The sequence below is a fragment of the Centroberyx gerrardi genome, chromosome 10, assembly GCF_048128805.1.
Source record: "Centroberyx gerrardi isolate f3 chromosome 10, fCenGer3.hap1.cur.20231027, whole genome shotgun sequence".
Lineage (NCBI taxonomy): Eukaryota > Metazoa > Chordata > Actinopteri > Beryciformes > Berycidae > Centroberyx > Centroberyx gerrardi.
In genome coordinates, this window is record NC_136006.1 from 31386194 (window position 1) to 31404543 (window position 18350).

Here is an 18350-nt window from a genome sequence, read left to right on the forward strand (position 1 = left end):
CCTAGGCACCTTGTGTGCAGCCAGGCACTGCAAACTGCAAAGTGAAGGAGACAGATGGCGGCGAAGACATTCGTTCTGCCACCCCCGCCCCCCTCCCTGTCTTCCTAGGGGTGACACGGGAGAAGTTGGTGGATAAACTGGGATTTGAGATGGAGATTATGTGCCTTCCTCTCATCAGAAGACTGGAAGGCTCCTGGCCATGCCCTGTCCTCTCCTCCGTTCTGTCTGCCTTCGCACAGGACGGCATTTTAAGAAGAGGGCCGTCTCAGAAGGCTCGCGCGGTATGATATGAAAGGAGAGAACAAGCCGACATCAGAAGGCTGTGGGCTCTTTAAAAAAAAAAAAAAAAAACAAGCTCAAGGGAAATGTCACAACATCAAGGCAGGACTAGCTGTTCACGCGCTATCTGTCAAGGAAAGAGGGGAGAAGAAATTTGGACGCCACATACACACACACACACACACACACGTCCCTCCCTCCACCCCACACCCGCAATCTTAACCTTCAAGCATACAATAACTGAGTTGTGGTTTTGAGGTACTGCCTCTGCAGGTTCTCATAACTCAATTATCTGACAATTGATTGGTTGTGCTTTGCCAGGGGACTCCCCAGGGCCCCTCAGCCTGTGTTGTATCGGAAAGCAATTATTTCTCCTGCACTGCTCTGCTCGCCATTACAAAGCTCAATAATGCCCCCCTTCACTACCTCCCCCCCCCCCCCCCCCCCCCCCCCCCCCCCCCCCATCTCCTAGCACATATACCTTTAGCTCATTCCACTGGCACACACCAAGCCCCTTCAACTGTCACGCTACACTCCAATAAGGAAATTGGAGTGGCTGAAGTTTGATTGAGGAGAGTTATAGGGGAGGGAGACAGGCGGGTGAGGAAAATGGGCTGGCAGTCAAGGGACCATGAGAAGAAAACCTACAATGTGGGCTAACCGTGGAACTGAGGTTTACCTGAGTTTCATTCTTGTCTTGGCAGCAGCTGGCGTCTCTGTTGGGCTGTGGCTGGGATGGAAGCTGTACTTGGGGCTGGGTTGCAGGCTGCACTTGGGGTGGAGGCTGAGGCTGTGGCTGTAGCTGCTGGGTGTCGGCCTGTGGTTCGGCCTGTTGCTCCCTGCTGTCGCTCTTGGTTGGGCTGACGTTGGTGGCAGCTGGTGTGGCGTGGTTCACCTCTGTCTCCAGGCCTCTCATGGTGTCACTAGTCTCTTTTACAGTGACAGTTTCAGACATCCTCATTAGAGAAGGCTACTTGGAGTGTCTACACCAAGGGCTGGAGACCTACAGAGAGAAAATGGGGGTGGGGGATGTCACCAAGAGATTGCTTATTTGGTGTTTAGCTTATTTTGCGTTGCCCAGAGGCGCTGGTCGCATTGATAAACAGATCGATCAAGTTTCTACCATTATACATCACCTGTTATTATGCTAAACTGTCTAAAAATGTGACATTCTAGTCTCTTAACCTCCACACCTCTCTTCAACCCCCTCCTCCACACTCAAATGATGAAAACCAAGTGCCTGATAGCATGGGCAGCACCTGGCACCCAGGGGAGCGAGACAGAGCTCCCAAGTGCTAATGAGAAGCGGGGGCGTCTAAAACCTTCCATTAACACATTGCAGGGTGAGATATATGCACGTGTGACATTTCCTGATCGTGCCAGCTCTGACAGTGTCTGGTGCCACGTCAGCAGCCCAGATGGCGCATCGATCTGTGACAGTGCTGCCAGGCTGCCTTCACTGCAAGATGCTGACACTCCCATATGTGGGCCTCTGCTGTGGTGGAGCGGGTGGCCTCTGGGGACCCATCTCCTCCTTACTGCCAGGAAGGAACACGAGAGAAACAATCTCTCCGTGTTATCTCCTATCTGGCAGCCTGTCACCGAACTGGCATCCTCGTCATCTTACACTTACACTCCTTTCTCTCCATTACTACTGTGGTCCGGCCTGTCTCTCTAAGGCTGTCATCACTGGACTGACTAATGCTTTGTCTAAAATTTGGCCACTGGTATAGCACTAAGGCACTGTCATATTAGTATCTACAGTATGTGTGTGTGTGTGTGTGTGTATATATATATGTGTGTTTACCAGCTGTGCTGCTGCTGCTGGGTGCTGAGCCTGCGGTGGCGTGGCGCCAGAGAGAAGGCTGAAGCCCGCGAGGTCCCTTTGAATGCTGCTGCTGCCGTCGTCGTGATGGTGGTGTATGTCTCGGTCACCCAGGCGGTGTTTTGTCGTGTTGAGCGTGCTGGAAGCCCTGAGGAAGAGGCCCATGTCCCCGTCAACAGCGCTGGGTCCAGCTCACAACAGCGTTGGCCTCTGACAAGCCTCTCATGCCCCTTAGTGACCTGGAAGAGAAAAGGGAGAGAGAGAAAGAGGAAGCCATTTAACACAAGAAACTATATAGCGACATTTGGGTAGAACCTTACACGTGCAATCATGTCTTAAATTTCCACCTGCATTGAGAGGCACTCATAGGAAACACAGCACTACTCTGAAAGCAATAACAGCCATTTGATTTCCAGTCACTTCCCAATGAATAGCACCGTTGATGACGCTGCCTCTCTTGCCTTTGATTCTTTTTGATCTCCCATGGTTCCAGGTCAGCCTTCAGGGCAGGTAGCTGTCACTGGGAGCAAATGTTTCCATGTCCCTGCTCTCCTAACCCTCGTAACCAGTGTGCTCTTCTAAGTTAAGAGGACCGTCAGCCGTTGGAAGGCTGTGCTCTCTTTGAAACGCTTGCATGGGGCCGATTCAAGTGTTCAAACAGTGTGCTCCCCCGTTGGAGAGGTCAGTCAGAAGGTCAAGTAGATTTCCAGCTAGCGCTATAATCTAGTTAACAATGGCTGCTCACAGCTGGGCAACACAACCTCCTCATGCTCAGGTCTTTCCATGGGCACTAAGAGGTAAGGCCTCACAGTTGGAGTTCTCAGACTATTGTTGAGGTCCACTTCCCTCAACAATTTGTCCAGCTCCTATAACTGGCTTGGTGACATGATTCGGATAATACTAACTCATCGGTTTCTGAGCAACCCTCCATCCATGTTCATTAGCCTTTAGTCAACGGTAGAGGCTAGTCGTTCAAGATGCTGTTTCGGGAACACACTCTGCTTGCCTTTGCTGGAGGCTTGACATCAAGAGGACATGTTGGGAATGGCCAAGCACAGCTAAGCAAACACTTACTGGGGCCCGACTATGACAATGTAGAGCATTTATCACGCTAATGAAGCCGACACATGGACTGCTGCATTATTTAAGCTGCTGATGGCCTCGGCTGATTGGAATTCATGAGATTGAGAGAGTAGGACTGGTAGAGCGCTGTCACTGGTAAGGAGAGATGTGAGGCGGCAGCTAGAGGCTCAAACATACACAGACACTGATATTGACACTAAACTGACTCATGCACCCAAACAGACATACAGACTTCTCAATCTTATTTTTTTGGTCTCCAATACCCAAATTGGCTGTGAACAGCAAACAATGATCCCTCCCAATTTCAAAATAAATCTCTTCTATTTCTCTTAACTTTTATTCCATTTCTTTTCTTTGTCCTAGCACTTTGCTCTTACATGATCATTCTCTGGTCAAAGGAATATTGTAAGCACATTAAACCCATGACCTTTGCACACCAGATTTTTTGTTGCTTGTAATTTTGGTGACATAACAATTGAGCATTATTCTACTGCTTTCCGAAAGGTATGTCGTGTTGGTTGAGACTGTCAGCTACATGCCTAAAATGTGAATATACACACACTATTTTTCTCTCTTTCCGCGTCCTAGAGAGCCAAGGCAACCCTGTCCGTCAGGGCCGTGTGGAATCTGTCAAAGTCCCTTTCGTCTGTCTCTTGTCTCCAGGCCCCCTGCCTGCCTCTGTGTGGGAGTGACAAGTTGCCAGAAGCCTTTCACATCACTCATGTCTTAACTCCACCGTCTCTGACCGGGTGGGGTGGGGTGAGTGGAGAGGGGGGGTTGCTGTGGAGCGGTCGGCAGTGGAGGGCAGAATGAGGCGCTCCGTACTTTCTTCTCTACCTCCTCTCCAAGTGGACTACTCAAGGACAATTATGCTTTTAATGCGCCCGGAGAAGAGCTGCTCTGGAATTGACGAGAGCTCACTCTTACTCATTCTCTCCCTCTCTCTCTCCCCCTCGCTCGCTCGCTACTTCCACCCACCCCTCCAGGTTCTAAGCGAGAGAGAGAGAGAGAGAGAGAGAGAGAGAGAGAGAGAGAGAGAGAGAGAGAGAGAGAGAGAGAGAGAGAGAGAGAGAGAGAGAACGCCTACGCCTGGTCGACCTTTTCCCTCAAACACCCCCGCAGTGAAACCTCCACAGATGGAGCCTCTCTGGGATGAAGTGGAGTGAGAGTGGAGGGTGGGCTGAGCACTGATGGAAAGCTGGTGGTAAAGAGCAGAGAAGAGTGCTGAGAAGCACTAGGCTTACTCGGAAGACACGTCAAATAAAGAGACTCTTTAAAGCCTCAGGAATACACCCTTGCAGCAGGCTGTCACACTGATGACCCTTGACTTTAGCGTCTAAGTTACATGGCAAGACAGTAGGCTACAGGCTATTGTAAATATCTCTTTTTGTTTTTTTTATATATTTATATTCTTGACTTTGACTTACAGTACTTGTTGTGCTTTTTTACTTCTACTTCCTATTTTTCTCCATGTTTATTGTATGCACCTACATACCAAGGCAAATTCCTTGTATTGTGAACTTTACTTGGCAATAAACCTGATTCTGATTCTGAGGTGGGGTACTACAGAAATGGACATTCATTAAAATACTTGGTCACATCTAGGGCTTACATTTGTGAATGCGTTAGGAGCAGATGTGCCGCAAACAAGGAAGGTAACTTGGTTAACATGGTGAATTCATAGCTGGCAGATGGAGCGGTTTGCCAAGGCATGAGAGAGAAGGACATTTTCTTTTCAAGCAGATAAACGGCAGAAGTCTGCATGGGGCTCTTGTTTTCCTCCAGGGGCTTTTCTCCCTCTCTTCTCTCATCTTTCAATTGCATAGTGGGGGGAAGGAGCTGCCACTTCTTTTTGGCTGGCATCTGAGTAGCTGCAGGCTCTGCTGAGCAGGCGAGGAGGATTCGTGTCCACATTTAGCACTAATTGGGCAATGTGCTCCAGCCACAGGCGGACAGCAGCGAACCGACCTCTCACAGCTCAACAGATAGAGCGGCTCTGCTAAAACAACTGCAGCCGCTGGAGGGATGGGGGGGTGAAGAGAAACTCCATGGAACAAACTGGGTGGGAAGTGCAGGATTTGTGATACAAGTGGATGAATATAGAGGTTCGTAACCCTGCGTGCGTTTTCAAGTGTGTGTGTGTTTGTGTGTGCATTTAATTCTCCTGATGGTCACACACACACACACACAGCGCAAATAGATCTCGGGAGATACAAATGAGCTATCTGCGCTGGTGTCACCAAGTGACAGCAGAGTGTAGAGGAGTTATTGATTTTGTCGGGATGGATAAATAAGCTGTTGGGTCTTCCTGCCGTCTGTAAAATGAGACCAAAGGAGGCGTCTCAGTGCCACGCTCGCTCACTATTAATGGCCAGAGCATGGGAGAGTGCGGGGGTCGCTACTGTGTTTGAATAGTTAGTATTGTAAAGGCCCAAAACGTAATAACTGAACATAATGTCATAAAATCAAATGTAATAAAGCACATAATGTAATCAAAATCTAATAATGTGAACAAAATTGTAACGTAATAGCTTTTTTGCCCACAACGCAATAACTTAATACGTTATTGCTAGTTTATTACATTACAGGCGTGATAATAATATTTTGCTAAATAATGTAATAACATAAACCAGCGACTTATTTACTGTGTTGGTCTTTTTGGTGCTTTGGGATAGACTCCCTTTGTGTGTGTTGTAGTATGTTTCATGCTGTACTGCTGCTTTTCATCATTTACAGTATACCTTGCGATACTTTCAGGGGCTTTGTTGAATGCTTTGATGTACTCTGTGCTACTCTCTGATGCTAAGGAATACTTTGTGATTCTTGTAACTGTAAATGCTTTGTGGCACTTTGAGACCATCTGTGGTAAAGTAATGAATTGTCAATAAAGTAGTAAGTTATGTTACATTATGGGCAAAAATGCTATTACGTTACAGGTTCAACATTTTATTACGTTACTAGATTTTTATTACGTTATGGGCTTTATTACATTCAATTTTATTACATTACAAGCAATTATTACGTTTTGGGCCTTTACAAGTATACACTACAACAGGAGGTATGCGCACTGCCCCAAACACAAAATATAAAATGCTTTTATGTTCACTACATAATGTGCAATTTAAAAGAAAAACTCAAAAGACAATACACAATTCTACAATTATTCTCTTTCAACATAATAACTTATAAGGCATTAGGGAAACAGGGCAATCCTTTGTCTGTTCAAATACATTTGTAATCCATCCCTTTTTCAGAAAATATAACAAACACAAACTCATGAGTGTACACGCGCGCACAGACACAAGGGGGGTATATATTAGCATTAGCATTAGGTGAACTATTATTATTTCACAGCCAGTTATATTTCCGGATGATTGACAGTTGCCTTGCGTCAGAGAGGAATACAAATGACTGCCCTGACGCCTGACTCTGCCACACACAGAGCGGAAAAAGAAGAGAAAAACACAAATATCTGTGGCGGTGGTGTGTTTGTGTGTGTGTTTGGGGGTGGGGTAGGGGGGTCGTAAACTGCACCCTTTCAGAGCCGTGCTCCCTCCGCTGTCTGAAATATGTCAAGTCCCCTCATTTTGGACGTGGGCCGAGACCGCACACTGTTCCATTCACACTTTTTTTAAGATTCCGCTGCATACATTCTCACACACACACACGCCTTAACTGTGCACCTCTCACCCTGGGGCACGGTCTAATATTTCCTGTGAATTAAGAGAGATGAAATGGCCCTGAGGCAAGGGGTTCACCTACCCAGATCCCAGTGTCTATTTCCATCTGCCGCAACACAAAGCCATGATCAAAAGCTTCAGCCTTGGCGAGGATCGGCTCATCGGATGCAGAAGCGTCCATGTCCACAGACTACCGCAAAGAGCCAGGGAGCGACCGCGGCGTCGTCTCGTAACCACATCTCGTCCTCTCGAGATATTTGAGGCCGCTGCCCGGCAGATAGAAGATCAGTAACACGGAGGCCGCTTGACCCCGGGGCTGCGCTGAGGTTACCGCAAGCTTCCTTTCAATTACCGACAGAGTGAGGAAAATTAATGAAAGTATATGGTAAAGATCCAATAGCCTGCACGTTTTCCCTTTCACTGGAAGGCGCCTGCCACTCAACACACAAGAGGAGGTCTGTCTACTAATGAGGACTTCTTGTGGAGGTTAACCATGTGCCCCGGCTACATCCATATAGCAATTATACCACTTAATTGCCTTCATGAGCCAGATATTCCCTTGCCTTTTCCCCTAATCTTAATGCAATTATGCCTGTTCCTGGCTAATGTTAAATGCTATCTGGAGTGCATCTCTTGGGCTTGCACCAGGTTTGTCGTTCATCCATCCCCTATCCCCTCATGTAGCAAAGCTAGGCGGATGATTATTAGAATGGCACTGTGGAAAAAGACCACTGACCTCTGCTCTGGGACCACCAAACCAGACAGTCCCCAAAGCAGGGCCATTTTACACAAATGTTTAAAATTTGGTTTATGAATAAACTGCCCTTCATTAGATGTCTGAAACAAACTTAAATTTGTCCCATTTGTACCTTGTCCCTCTTTTCCAGAGACATGACTGCCCCATTTAACCAGAAATGAGGAGTGGAGTGGTCCCGCACTGCCAATTACACCACAATTCAGACGTATTAAGCATAAAAATAATTTGCTAATGGTCCCCTAAGGTATCACTGCAATTACCAGTAAACTATTAGCATCAAAAACACTGAGCTCATGAAAACAAGGACACCTACAGCAGGGTGTTAAAGCAATTCATCAGCCAAATGATGTTGAGCAAAAGGCATCTGGAAAAACAGATAAGCAAAATCTTGCTGACCAAGAAACACACATGCGGAACTGCACTGTACAAGTGAACTGCCCGATTGAAAAGAAAATCTCACCAGTAACAGTGCTAGTCCGGTTGCTCGGAGAACCAGTGCCTTATTAAATGGGACCTTTCCTTGCAAAAGGCACTTTGTCCGAGAGCCTGCCTGGCATGACCGCAGGCGACCGGACATGATTCACCATTCAAGGGAATGAAGAATGAGCATAACGTTAGACTGTTTCATGCATTTTCCATCGCTGTCCAAGCATGGCACAGCGGGTGGAAGGATTTCGAAAGGCATGGAGCAGCCTGGGTCCAAGAACTATCACGCTATTCACAGCACATCAAAAGATCTCAGCGGGGGAAGAAAGCACACCGTTTTTTTGCCCCCGTCTGCCCTCCCGTCCCCCACTAACCTAGGGGGGAAAAGCCCTTGGGAAAGCAACACTACACGGTGCAAATGATATGATTCAAAGGGATATTCATTCAATGTATGGCCGCAGTCAACGTAACTACAAAATAAAAATCAGTTCAAAACAAAAACCAAACAAACGTACCACCACAATTTCAGACACTAGCCTACAACTGGAAACTTCAGCAACTGGAGCTCCTCTGAACTTAACCCAAGTACTAAAATATACTAAAATACGTTAACGCTCAAATCACTTTCAGAAAATATGCAGTAAAAACAGAGAAATGAGAGTCTGCAACAGAGCCAGTCTTGACACAAAACCAAGTATGGAAATTGTTGTGCTACCTGAATCTATTTGCACATACCTGCCACATTGTAGCCTCCATTATTTCCATTGGTCAGGGGTTTAGTTTCCATAGTACCAGAAGCTGCATTGGCTGTGAAAGTTGCTGCTCAGAGAAAAGGTCCCCGAGTCAGCCCCCCTCTCTCTCTCCCTTCCCTGCCTTTCTCTTCTCTCTCTCTCTAGCGCTCACCGTCTCTGCTGGCTGCTCGCCCTCTGTCTGAGCCTAAGTAGCAGAGCCCATAGTTGAGACTCTCGCTCCGGAGCCTCGGAGACAGCGCCAAATCAACTGCTGGGCTGTGTGATGTCAGCGAAGGGCTCAGCCACTCAGGATGCTCGGCTGGGCTGGTGGCGCATCACTGGCTAAATTGAGCTCTTCATTAGCAATACGCTCGCAAGCCGGGGGTGCTGAGAGGAGCCGTGGGAGGTTTACCTATACCCCCCCCTTTCCTCCTCACCCCTCCAACATAGACACCCAAAAACATTTTTTTGGTAAGGTAGTGGTAAGAGCGCTGATATTGGGCAAATTAGACTGACTCACTGACTCATTAAATCTAGTTGTAACAGTTTAGACTAATCATTAAAAATCCAGATCAACTCTCAACAGCTCCCATTTTTTTTGCCTTCAATTCACATTTCTCTTAACCTGCTTTCTTAACCTGTAATACTTTACCTCTATGTGGACCTTTATCTACCACATCGATACACCAACAAGCTCAGCTAGCTCACAAGGCCATGGCCCCCAATCAACCCCACAGTTTAAACCAGTTAAACCTCTAAATGGAGGTTTATCCCCTCTTGGTTCAACAGCAGACTTATCACTTGCTCAGCTACACTGATTTTTGTGGGAAACATACATACAACTTTCTTTCTATCCAGTAAGGTGACAGGTACTAATAAATTGTCCAAAATAATTACAATGCAGTTACAGACATTAAAAACTTTGTCATTTAACTGTAATTATATACTGTCATCATAATTATCATACACCACAAATGATTATTGCATCAGATAAAAGGCTTAGTAAGAGAATTAGGATGTAGCTTTAAGCTTAAGCCATCCTCTACAGAGAAATAATATGGATTCTACTAAGCATCCTGATATCAAAGACAGAGATTTAGTGGTGGTGAAACCAAGCTACACTGATCCCCAAACCACCATGCAGTATGCAAATTCACGCCAAAACCAAGCAGCGTAAACCCAGCGTTCGGAAAACTAGCATGTCTTCACTCAGGCAATACACATTAAACAAACACTGACAGGTTTACGCATCAGAGGCGACTGGGGTGCCATATGCAAACAGCCTCTTCTAAACAACTAGCCTAATTAAAATATGACTATCAAAATAAACAAGCTTTTCTCTCAAGAACCTGGGCACAGCAAAATCTGCCACACTGCCATTGATAGTCAGTGGCCACAAGGTCTTCACAAACCCCTCAAGCAAACACTTCAAAAAAAGCAATCCATGCCACAGACAATTACGGCAAACCGTGCGGCACCCTGTGCTGTAAACAAATGTGTTTTCCGCACCCTGTGAATTACAGCTCTAAGGTACGCTTCCGATAATACATTACAGATTCCTGACAAGGAACCATCGGGAGCTGGTGTGTCCATTACATTTACTTACATTATTCTGCGTTGACATGTGGAACTGTGCAGAATAATGGGATAACATAAGAACACTGCACTTCCTTCATGCATTATATAGCCAAAAAACATAGTCGTGCTGTCATAGTGAGGTAGGATGCTGAGAAAGCTTTCAACTATGTAGGGTGGGAATTCTTATATTAAGTGCTAGGTCGATTTGGCTTTAAGGAGGAGACTATACAGTGCATCTCAACACTGTATATCTCACCAACAGACAGAATTAATTCAAATGGTAACTTGTTCCAAAGTCTTAGGTTAGAGAGAGGAACATGTCAAGGGTGCTATCTGAGTTGGACCCTCTTTGCACTGTTTATAGAGCCTCTGGCCCAAGCAGTCAGAGCAACTTTAGAAAAGGGATAACAAAAGGGATAACAATAGTTGGATAACAATATGTTCCAAACACATCATCGGCATACGCGGATTCCAAAATTATGAACCTGTTAACAAAAGAATTAAGATGGACATTGATAGGTGGTCCCAACTTCCTTTGGATCTGAGCAACCGAATAGACGCAATTAAAATCAATGTCTCACCCACAGTCCTTTATCTCTTTTAGTCTTTTCAGTCTACCCATTGCGGTCCCTCCTAAACAGTTTAATATCTGGAACAAACTTATTTTAAGATTCATTTGTGGGAGGGGGGTCGGGGGGAGAAGGGCAGGATGTCTTTTACCTGCTTTAAGGACTATTACTATGCAGCTCGGCTGAAACCTTTAGTTTATTGGTGTCAGTCAGAACATCCAGGTGGAAAGCCATGGAAGTCTCACAAATAGATACCCTTATAAAAAATAAAAGTTGGAAGAGGCACCTTGTAATGGCCTAGACCAGTGGACTCCTTTTTCAATCCAGACCTGGTTGAAGATGATAAGAAAACTAAAGATTCAAACGGGCTAGAATCTTGGGTTGGTGAGCTTACTACTTACTACTTGCTTTAATTTCCCCCAGCAAAGCTTGATAGCAGGTACCATCACCCAAACTCAATTAAATAAGATATTCATATTTCATGCAAAAGACGGAAGTACTCAGCTACAAATAAAAAATGCTACCACTATTTAATAGCAACTTTATCAAACATGAAATACTAATTTTCTGAGAGATGTCCAATGAGCAATAAACAAGTCTTGCATTGTGTTCAATATAATCCAAAACTGATTCTTTTGAGACCAATACATGATCTACTAATATTTACCAATTTTATACAACACATTAATTGATGAAGCACAGTTACAGGCTATCTGAGATCACTCTACCCATCATTTATAAATGTGAATTATGATATGATATGGCATAATACGTAAGTCATAATTTACTAACATTTGTAAGTTATAAAATAAATATGAACTAATGATTTGTTCATGTTTATTAAAGATTTGCTAATGACTTGGGATAGCTTCCATACTTACAGATGTAATATTAAACAATATGAGGAACAATTAATATATTTACTGATGCTTACAGTGGTAAGGTGGTAAGTGGTAATGATAGGAAGAGAGGACTAGTCTCAGTCACAGGTATACAAGATGCCAAGGGTCATTCAACCAATTACACTAGATAGAAATGGGAAAAAAATCAGAAAAAATTCAAATCAGTGAAGAGGAATGGGTCAAAATGTGTCTGATCCAAGCCATTTCCACTAATTCTCGGTCATGGCGAGAGTTTTGCTGTTAGAGTCTTACACGCTACTTCATAACACCAAAATTAAAATCTATACAAACCAGGTCAGATCTGCCATGCTAGTGACAAAATCAGAGCTGACCACTCCCATATTACAGACCACACAAAAGCCGATAAGTATTTACTTAAGATCTTACTTGCAGCAAGCAAAAAAAAGCAGTTCACACATAAATGGATGATCAGAGACCCAATCACAATCAAACAATGGACTGCAATTGTCCAAGAAGATATATAGAATGGAAAATTTGACTTTTAACTTGAGATTGCTAAACAAAACATGTATTAGATACTGGGAGTCTCACAAATGTAACAATGTTGCCTGCTGTTGTGATATATCTGTGTACATATACATGACAACCGACTGTTGGTACCTGTTTTCAAAATGAAAAATAAAAAGTATTAAAAAAACACAAGAGTTTGTTTGTTCGCAAGCCTGCCCTGACTATTGTTGCATTAAATCTAGCAGGATACAACTCCTCCTCAGATTAAAACATTTCCCTCAGTGTGCCTGACCATTAACATTTGATGATGACTCCTTTAAACGATAGCATGTGCGCACACCTTGCTTACACTACATCTAGGAAGGGGCCCGTTCTTCTGCGTCTCCATCACATCATAATCTGGATTTAAAAATGGAATTCTGACAAACACTGAATACCAAGTTTTTAGGAAATTGTAGTAAAACAACAGTAGTAAAAAGATTTCTGATTTTGGTGATTTTTTTTGCTAGGCTCAATTGTTGGCCACTGATCATCATCAGCTCAGAGTTTTTCCAAATAGGTCATCGGTGTTCAGCCGATCACGGTTTCATTGCCTTATCACACTATAGGCCTACATTTGTTGTTTATCCACAGGTAGGCTACGATTTGACAGTTAGTTGATTACTTATTTTTAATAGACAATGGGCCCATCAGTTTAAGTGGCCTTGCTGTTTTTAATTTTAGAGAGAGAGCTGATCATTTCATTTTATTCTGACCAATTGAGTTCACTCGCTATTTTCAACATTGACCGCTCACATATATTCATCTCTGACTTTGTTTTAGGAATTTCATAGCCTATTTTAAAACACTTTAATGTATTGACACAAGACATAGCCTATGCTGCCTCAATGGAAACCATTTCATGCGTGACCGGCGGCAAGAGGATAGTAAGCAGCTCAGTCATGTAGCACACACTAACATGTAATTACTATGCTTGGATAAAAACTGATTTATTTACACAATGTCAGGCAAGAATGTCGTGTCACCATTGGAATAATTTGTTAAATACAGTGTTAAAACACCTTAATGTGATATACATCATTCCCAACTTTTCAAATTGATGCAGTTGGCTTTCAAACTTCAAATCGCGTTGCATCGATGCTTTTTTACACCCCTAGAAGTTGGTCATGTGACTATCCCCATACAGCAAGGGCGGTGAGTGCCTGCCTACGCTGCACTGCGTTAAAGCTACAATATTCAACTTTTCTCTTTGAGACAGGAAGTGTATCATTAGTCCTACCCTCCTCCCCCTCAACTTCCCAACCCAAAACTTGTCACTCATCTTGATGAGCTGTATACCTTGAAACGGCTTCTAGCCTGAGGCTGAGATAACTGGCATCCATCAAGCTACCACAGGCGTTGAAGAAGCAGACGGCGAACGCAGCCAATCTGCAATAAAAAAAGCAAAGCTAATGTTCACCGTGTTTTTGAATGTTTAGCTTCCTGCTTTTTCTTACTGCTTTCCTCCACTGTTGTTGCTATGACTTTTCTGTGCTGTGGCCACTAGCATGACCTTGATAGCCACAACTCAGCACACCATACCTTTGGTCTGTAGCCATGTAATAAGCAGGATAATGTACAGTTAGCCTCCGCTTCATGTTGGGGTCTTGAATCTGACAGAACTTATTCTGCGATTATGGCCAGCTTGCTGTACATTATTTTTACACCAGAGGTCTCATGTGCCATGGAGGCCCGAAAGTATGCAATTTTTCATTCCAACCAATCACCAGGTGATTTCACTGATTAGTTCCTTCTGTCTGGTTGAAGGTGTGCTACTCACTGAAATCAGCTGGTGTAGCATAGTCGGAGTTTCTGAGGCATTCCGGAGGATTTTTACCAAACACAATATCCTGGTGTTTTTCAAACCTGGCATCACACTGAGACAGCACCTGGTTCATCCAAAGGACCGCACACCAACAACACCAACGGAGCAACACTGTCTATGCTGTCAAGTGCCGTGAGGAGTGCACAGACTAGTACAGTGAGACTAACGAACATCAACAAACGCATGGAAGAGCGAACCCCTCGGGTCAAGACTCAGTGGTTTACACTCACAAAAAACACAGCTTCAAGGATCATAATGTACACATTTTAGAGACAGTTTGAAAGAGGTGTTAAGGAGGCCATATACGTCAAACTGGAGCAACCCTCACTAAACAGAGGGGGGAGATTGCAACATCACTTGTCCGCTACATACAACGCAAGGAGTTGTGCCGACAAGCTCCCTGTGTGTTATACGGACTAACAAACTTCACCTGTGTTTCAACTGGCATGAGCGTGACTAGATAATGACAGAATTTTCATTTATGGGTGAACTATTCCATTAACATGAGTGTAGTGCAAAGAATGGCATATTGCTCCTGTTCACCAGTGGATTCCCTGGACACACTGCTCTCACTGTAGGTTAGGACAAGTAATTAATCCATAACCCACAACAGGCTGTGAAATACTGAAATACCCTCACCACCCACCCAGACACACACACACACGTAAATGATCAACCTGTGGGACACATTGGAAGCGTGTCCTGTAAATGATTTACAGGACGAAACTTAATATAGCCTAATCACGATGACAAAGATCTTGACTTGTTAAAAGTTATTTTGTTTTGCAATTATTTCATAATCTTATCTTTTGTTTCTATTTTATCATAAAGTTATACATATTTTAAGTGTGATAGAATACCTTCTATTTGCCAAATATTCAATTAACTGGACTGTTTACATTTTCAGCAAAAAATCAGCATTTTCAGAGAGTTCTTTCATTCATAAACTTTTTCAAATTGAATTACGAGAACAATGACTATACCGTGATATACCGCTACCGCCCAATATTCTAGGAATTCTGCCCACCACAACTGTAGGATAAATGAAAAATGCATACTAAACCAACACATAAAGCTTGCAGTTTACGTTCATGTGTTGAACCACAACAAAAAGCAGGATCACATCGAGACATTAATCTCCACTTAATTTTTGTACTGTGCCAGTGGAGAATATGCACATAACTGGGATTCCTGACATTTACTGTTGATGGTTTAGATAATTTTCTTCTATCAAACTCCATTGTAGCTTTACGGGAAATATCGACGCGACATCACATTGTCTACGTTAGGCCAGTTATCTGTGGGAATAAGAGAAATATATAACCCAAAAACAAAATGGGCAGAGAAATGTAAGGTGCATCGCTAATAGCCTAGATGTTTAGAAGTGTTTTAGAGTGGATTTTTCCTTTAACAGAGTAAGAGACTTTCATCCCTGAACAATAAGATACTGAGCTAGCTAAATGAAATGTCAATAAAAAGTCAAATTATAGCCTAATATACACAAAAGAAAAAACATAAATTACATTATTATTTGAATAGCCTGAATAGAGGAATAACGAACATTTTGCACACAGCAACGACAGCTTTCATGGCATGTGGGAGGGACAAACTGAAAAGATATGAGCTGCAATGAGTCTTCCTACTACTTTGTAGAACCTCATCAGGTCCAAATCACAACTTGAGTGGCTCATCAAGAATGTCAGCCTCTGTGACAGTCTTTTTTTTTTAAAAAGATTTATTTTTGGCATTTTATGCTTTATTGACAAAGAGATAGTGAGAGAGAGACAGGAAGGTATGGGAGAGAGTGGGGAGGACATGCAGCAAATGACCGCGGGCTGGATTTGAACCTGGGTCGCTGAAAACAGAAGGTGGGAAGTCATGATAGGCATCAGCAAAGGGGCTAGGGCAAGGGGAGTTTGGGGGTTAAGAGGATTATTTCATACAAGACATTTTCCACCATGCGTCCCCTCATCTGCAACAACTGTGTTCTCCAAATTAAGCCAAATGGGCAGTTTAGAGGAGGATTATCTCATCTCGATGACTCGGATTTCCAGAACCTTTTCGGGTCTGATCCACAGACGAAGCTGGTAAAATTTGTGTTTTGGCTTTCTGTGTCTCTCAATCATAAGGATAACAGACCATTTTAGCAGAATCAAGTACAACAGCGCAGTTGAAAAATTATTGTTTTAATCATAATAACTTCTTCATGACAATGTGTTACCATTATGTACAATGTAGATGCGCACTCAATTTTTGACACTTGATATCACAGTCCTTTGTGATGTGTTTATCGTGGAAAATCATATCGCAATGACAATAAAAAAACAATATATCGTGCAGCCCTACTGGCTTGCGCAACTCATGTTTCCATTGCAACCGCAGCAAGGTTTAACGGTTAGTTATAGCCAATATCAAAATTATAGGCCTAGTATATCAAATAAAATATCAACATTATGGAAAAATGGCTGATTCAAGGTCTGCTGCATGGAAAACATCGGAAATTATGCCTCATTAATTTGTGGGGAGACGAGTCAGTCCAAAGACAGTTGAATACGATGAAATGCAATGGTGAAATTTTTAAACAAACTTCAACAACGATGCTGGAGCCTGGATACATGCAAAACAGCCAACAGTGCCAGCAAAAAATAGAACAACTCAAGCTGCGGTACCACCAGGCCAAGGACAATAACAGCAGATCTGGAAATGACAGGGATGTTTTCCCTAACTTCGATGAAATTGATCAACCTCACCCCCTGTGGTGTATGATAACTTTGAGGAGGAAGACAAGGAGGAAAAGGAGGAGGAGACCCTTGCACCAGAGAGGTGGGCTATTACTTTGCAAATTAAATATCATACTGGAAAGCTTGAAAATAATAACTAAGGCTATTCAGTAGGCTATTCTAACAATAGGCGTTCATAGATTTATCAACAGAAGAGAACTGCTCTAATCAGTGGCATCAGACAGGCAACAGTGCAGACAGCAAAAAGCTCATCATCTGCGCCAGCAGCACATACCTTGCAAAACTAAAAAAATAAAAAAAAATCCACCAAAAAACAAAGCAAGAGGAGCTCATTAACAGTATACTGCAGCCCATAACAAAGCTAATATCTGAGCAAAATGCAGTGTTGTTCTAGATGGAGATGCAGCGTGCACAAGCTGACAGGGAGATGAGGGAGAGGATGTCTGCTATGTTTACAAATGTGCCATCTTATTGCCTCTCGACAGCAACCTGGTCCTCCACAAGGTTACCGGTGAAGCTCTGTTTGCCTAGACCTGTGTCCTACCTGATCTAAATGTTTTATTATTTAAATTTTCTACTATAAATTGGCTTAGGCTAATTATAGCCAATGTAATTTTTAATTCAATTGCAATTTAAAATGTTCTATAAAAAGGCCTATAGGCTTATTTATATTTGTGTATAATGTTATGTTTGTTTGTCTATTAGCCTATGTCGTGTGGACTCAACTGCTTAAACTGCTTAATTAAAGACCAATCGCCTTCTTTTGAGTTTTTGTAGACCTGTTATTTGGTAAATCAGATCCCTACACTAGTCATCAGTATAAATTTACAATAAATTTATATAGCACTTTTCTTAAAGTTACAAAGTGCTTTACAGCAACAAAAACGAGCACAGATCCTGTACAGCCTGGCAGCGCGTGTTCAATTCAATTCTATGCACTGAAGCACTGCGACGCGGTTATCGGTTAAATAATTCCACTAACGTTACTTAAATGCCACAAAGTAATGACGTTACCTACCATAAATGTTTGTAGGGCAGCAGAAGATGTGTTATCAAGTTACTGTTTACAAATTCCGTTACTAGCAGTGTTAGTGTTTGAGTTTCGAGCAAATTGTGGTTTCACAAGTTTCACTTTTGTACAATGCTGCTGGTCTGTACATCTCCAAATGACAAACATGATGTGATGCGCATATCAGGGCATGAGGGACTGATTTAGATTCATTTCTATACACTGACCAACTTTTGATTTTGTGCCTATGTATGGGAAACACTGCATCTCGCAGTCAAAGACGCCCTCTAGAGGCCATCTCACAAAGTGACAGATGACTGACTGACTGCCTGACCGGGCTGCACCATGGGAAAAAAAAACAGTCAAGTCAGTGAAAGATACAAACACCACAGACAAAGAACAGTGATGAAATTAGCAGAAAGAAAGTTTGAAAAG

The 18350-nt window shown here is 43.3% G+C and overlaps 1 protein-coding gene across 1 annotated transcript in view; it reads right to left on the minus strand.

Annotated features, from left to right (window-relative positions):
- The window catches only part of LOC139921995 (R3H domain-containing protein 1-like), a 61812-nt gene that overhangs the window by 25866 nt on the left and 17596 nt on the right, over positions 1-18350 (minus strand). Inside the window, exons 2-4 of the mRNA XM_071912419.2 lie at positions 2087-2343; positions 1086-1282; positions 959-986 (exon numbers count right to left, since the gene is read on the minus strand). Of these exons, the coding sequence (XP_071768520.2) occupies positions 959-986; positions 1086-1240 (183 nt within the window). The 5' untranslated portion in view covers positions 1241-1282; positions 2087-2343. The remainder of the gene's footprint in view (positions 1-958; positions 987-1085; positions 1283-2086; positions 2344-18350) is intronic.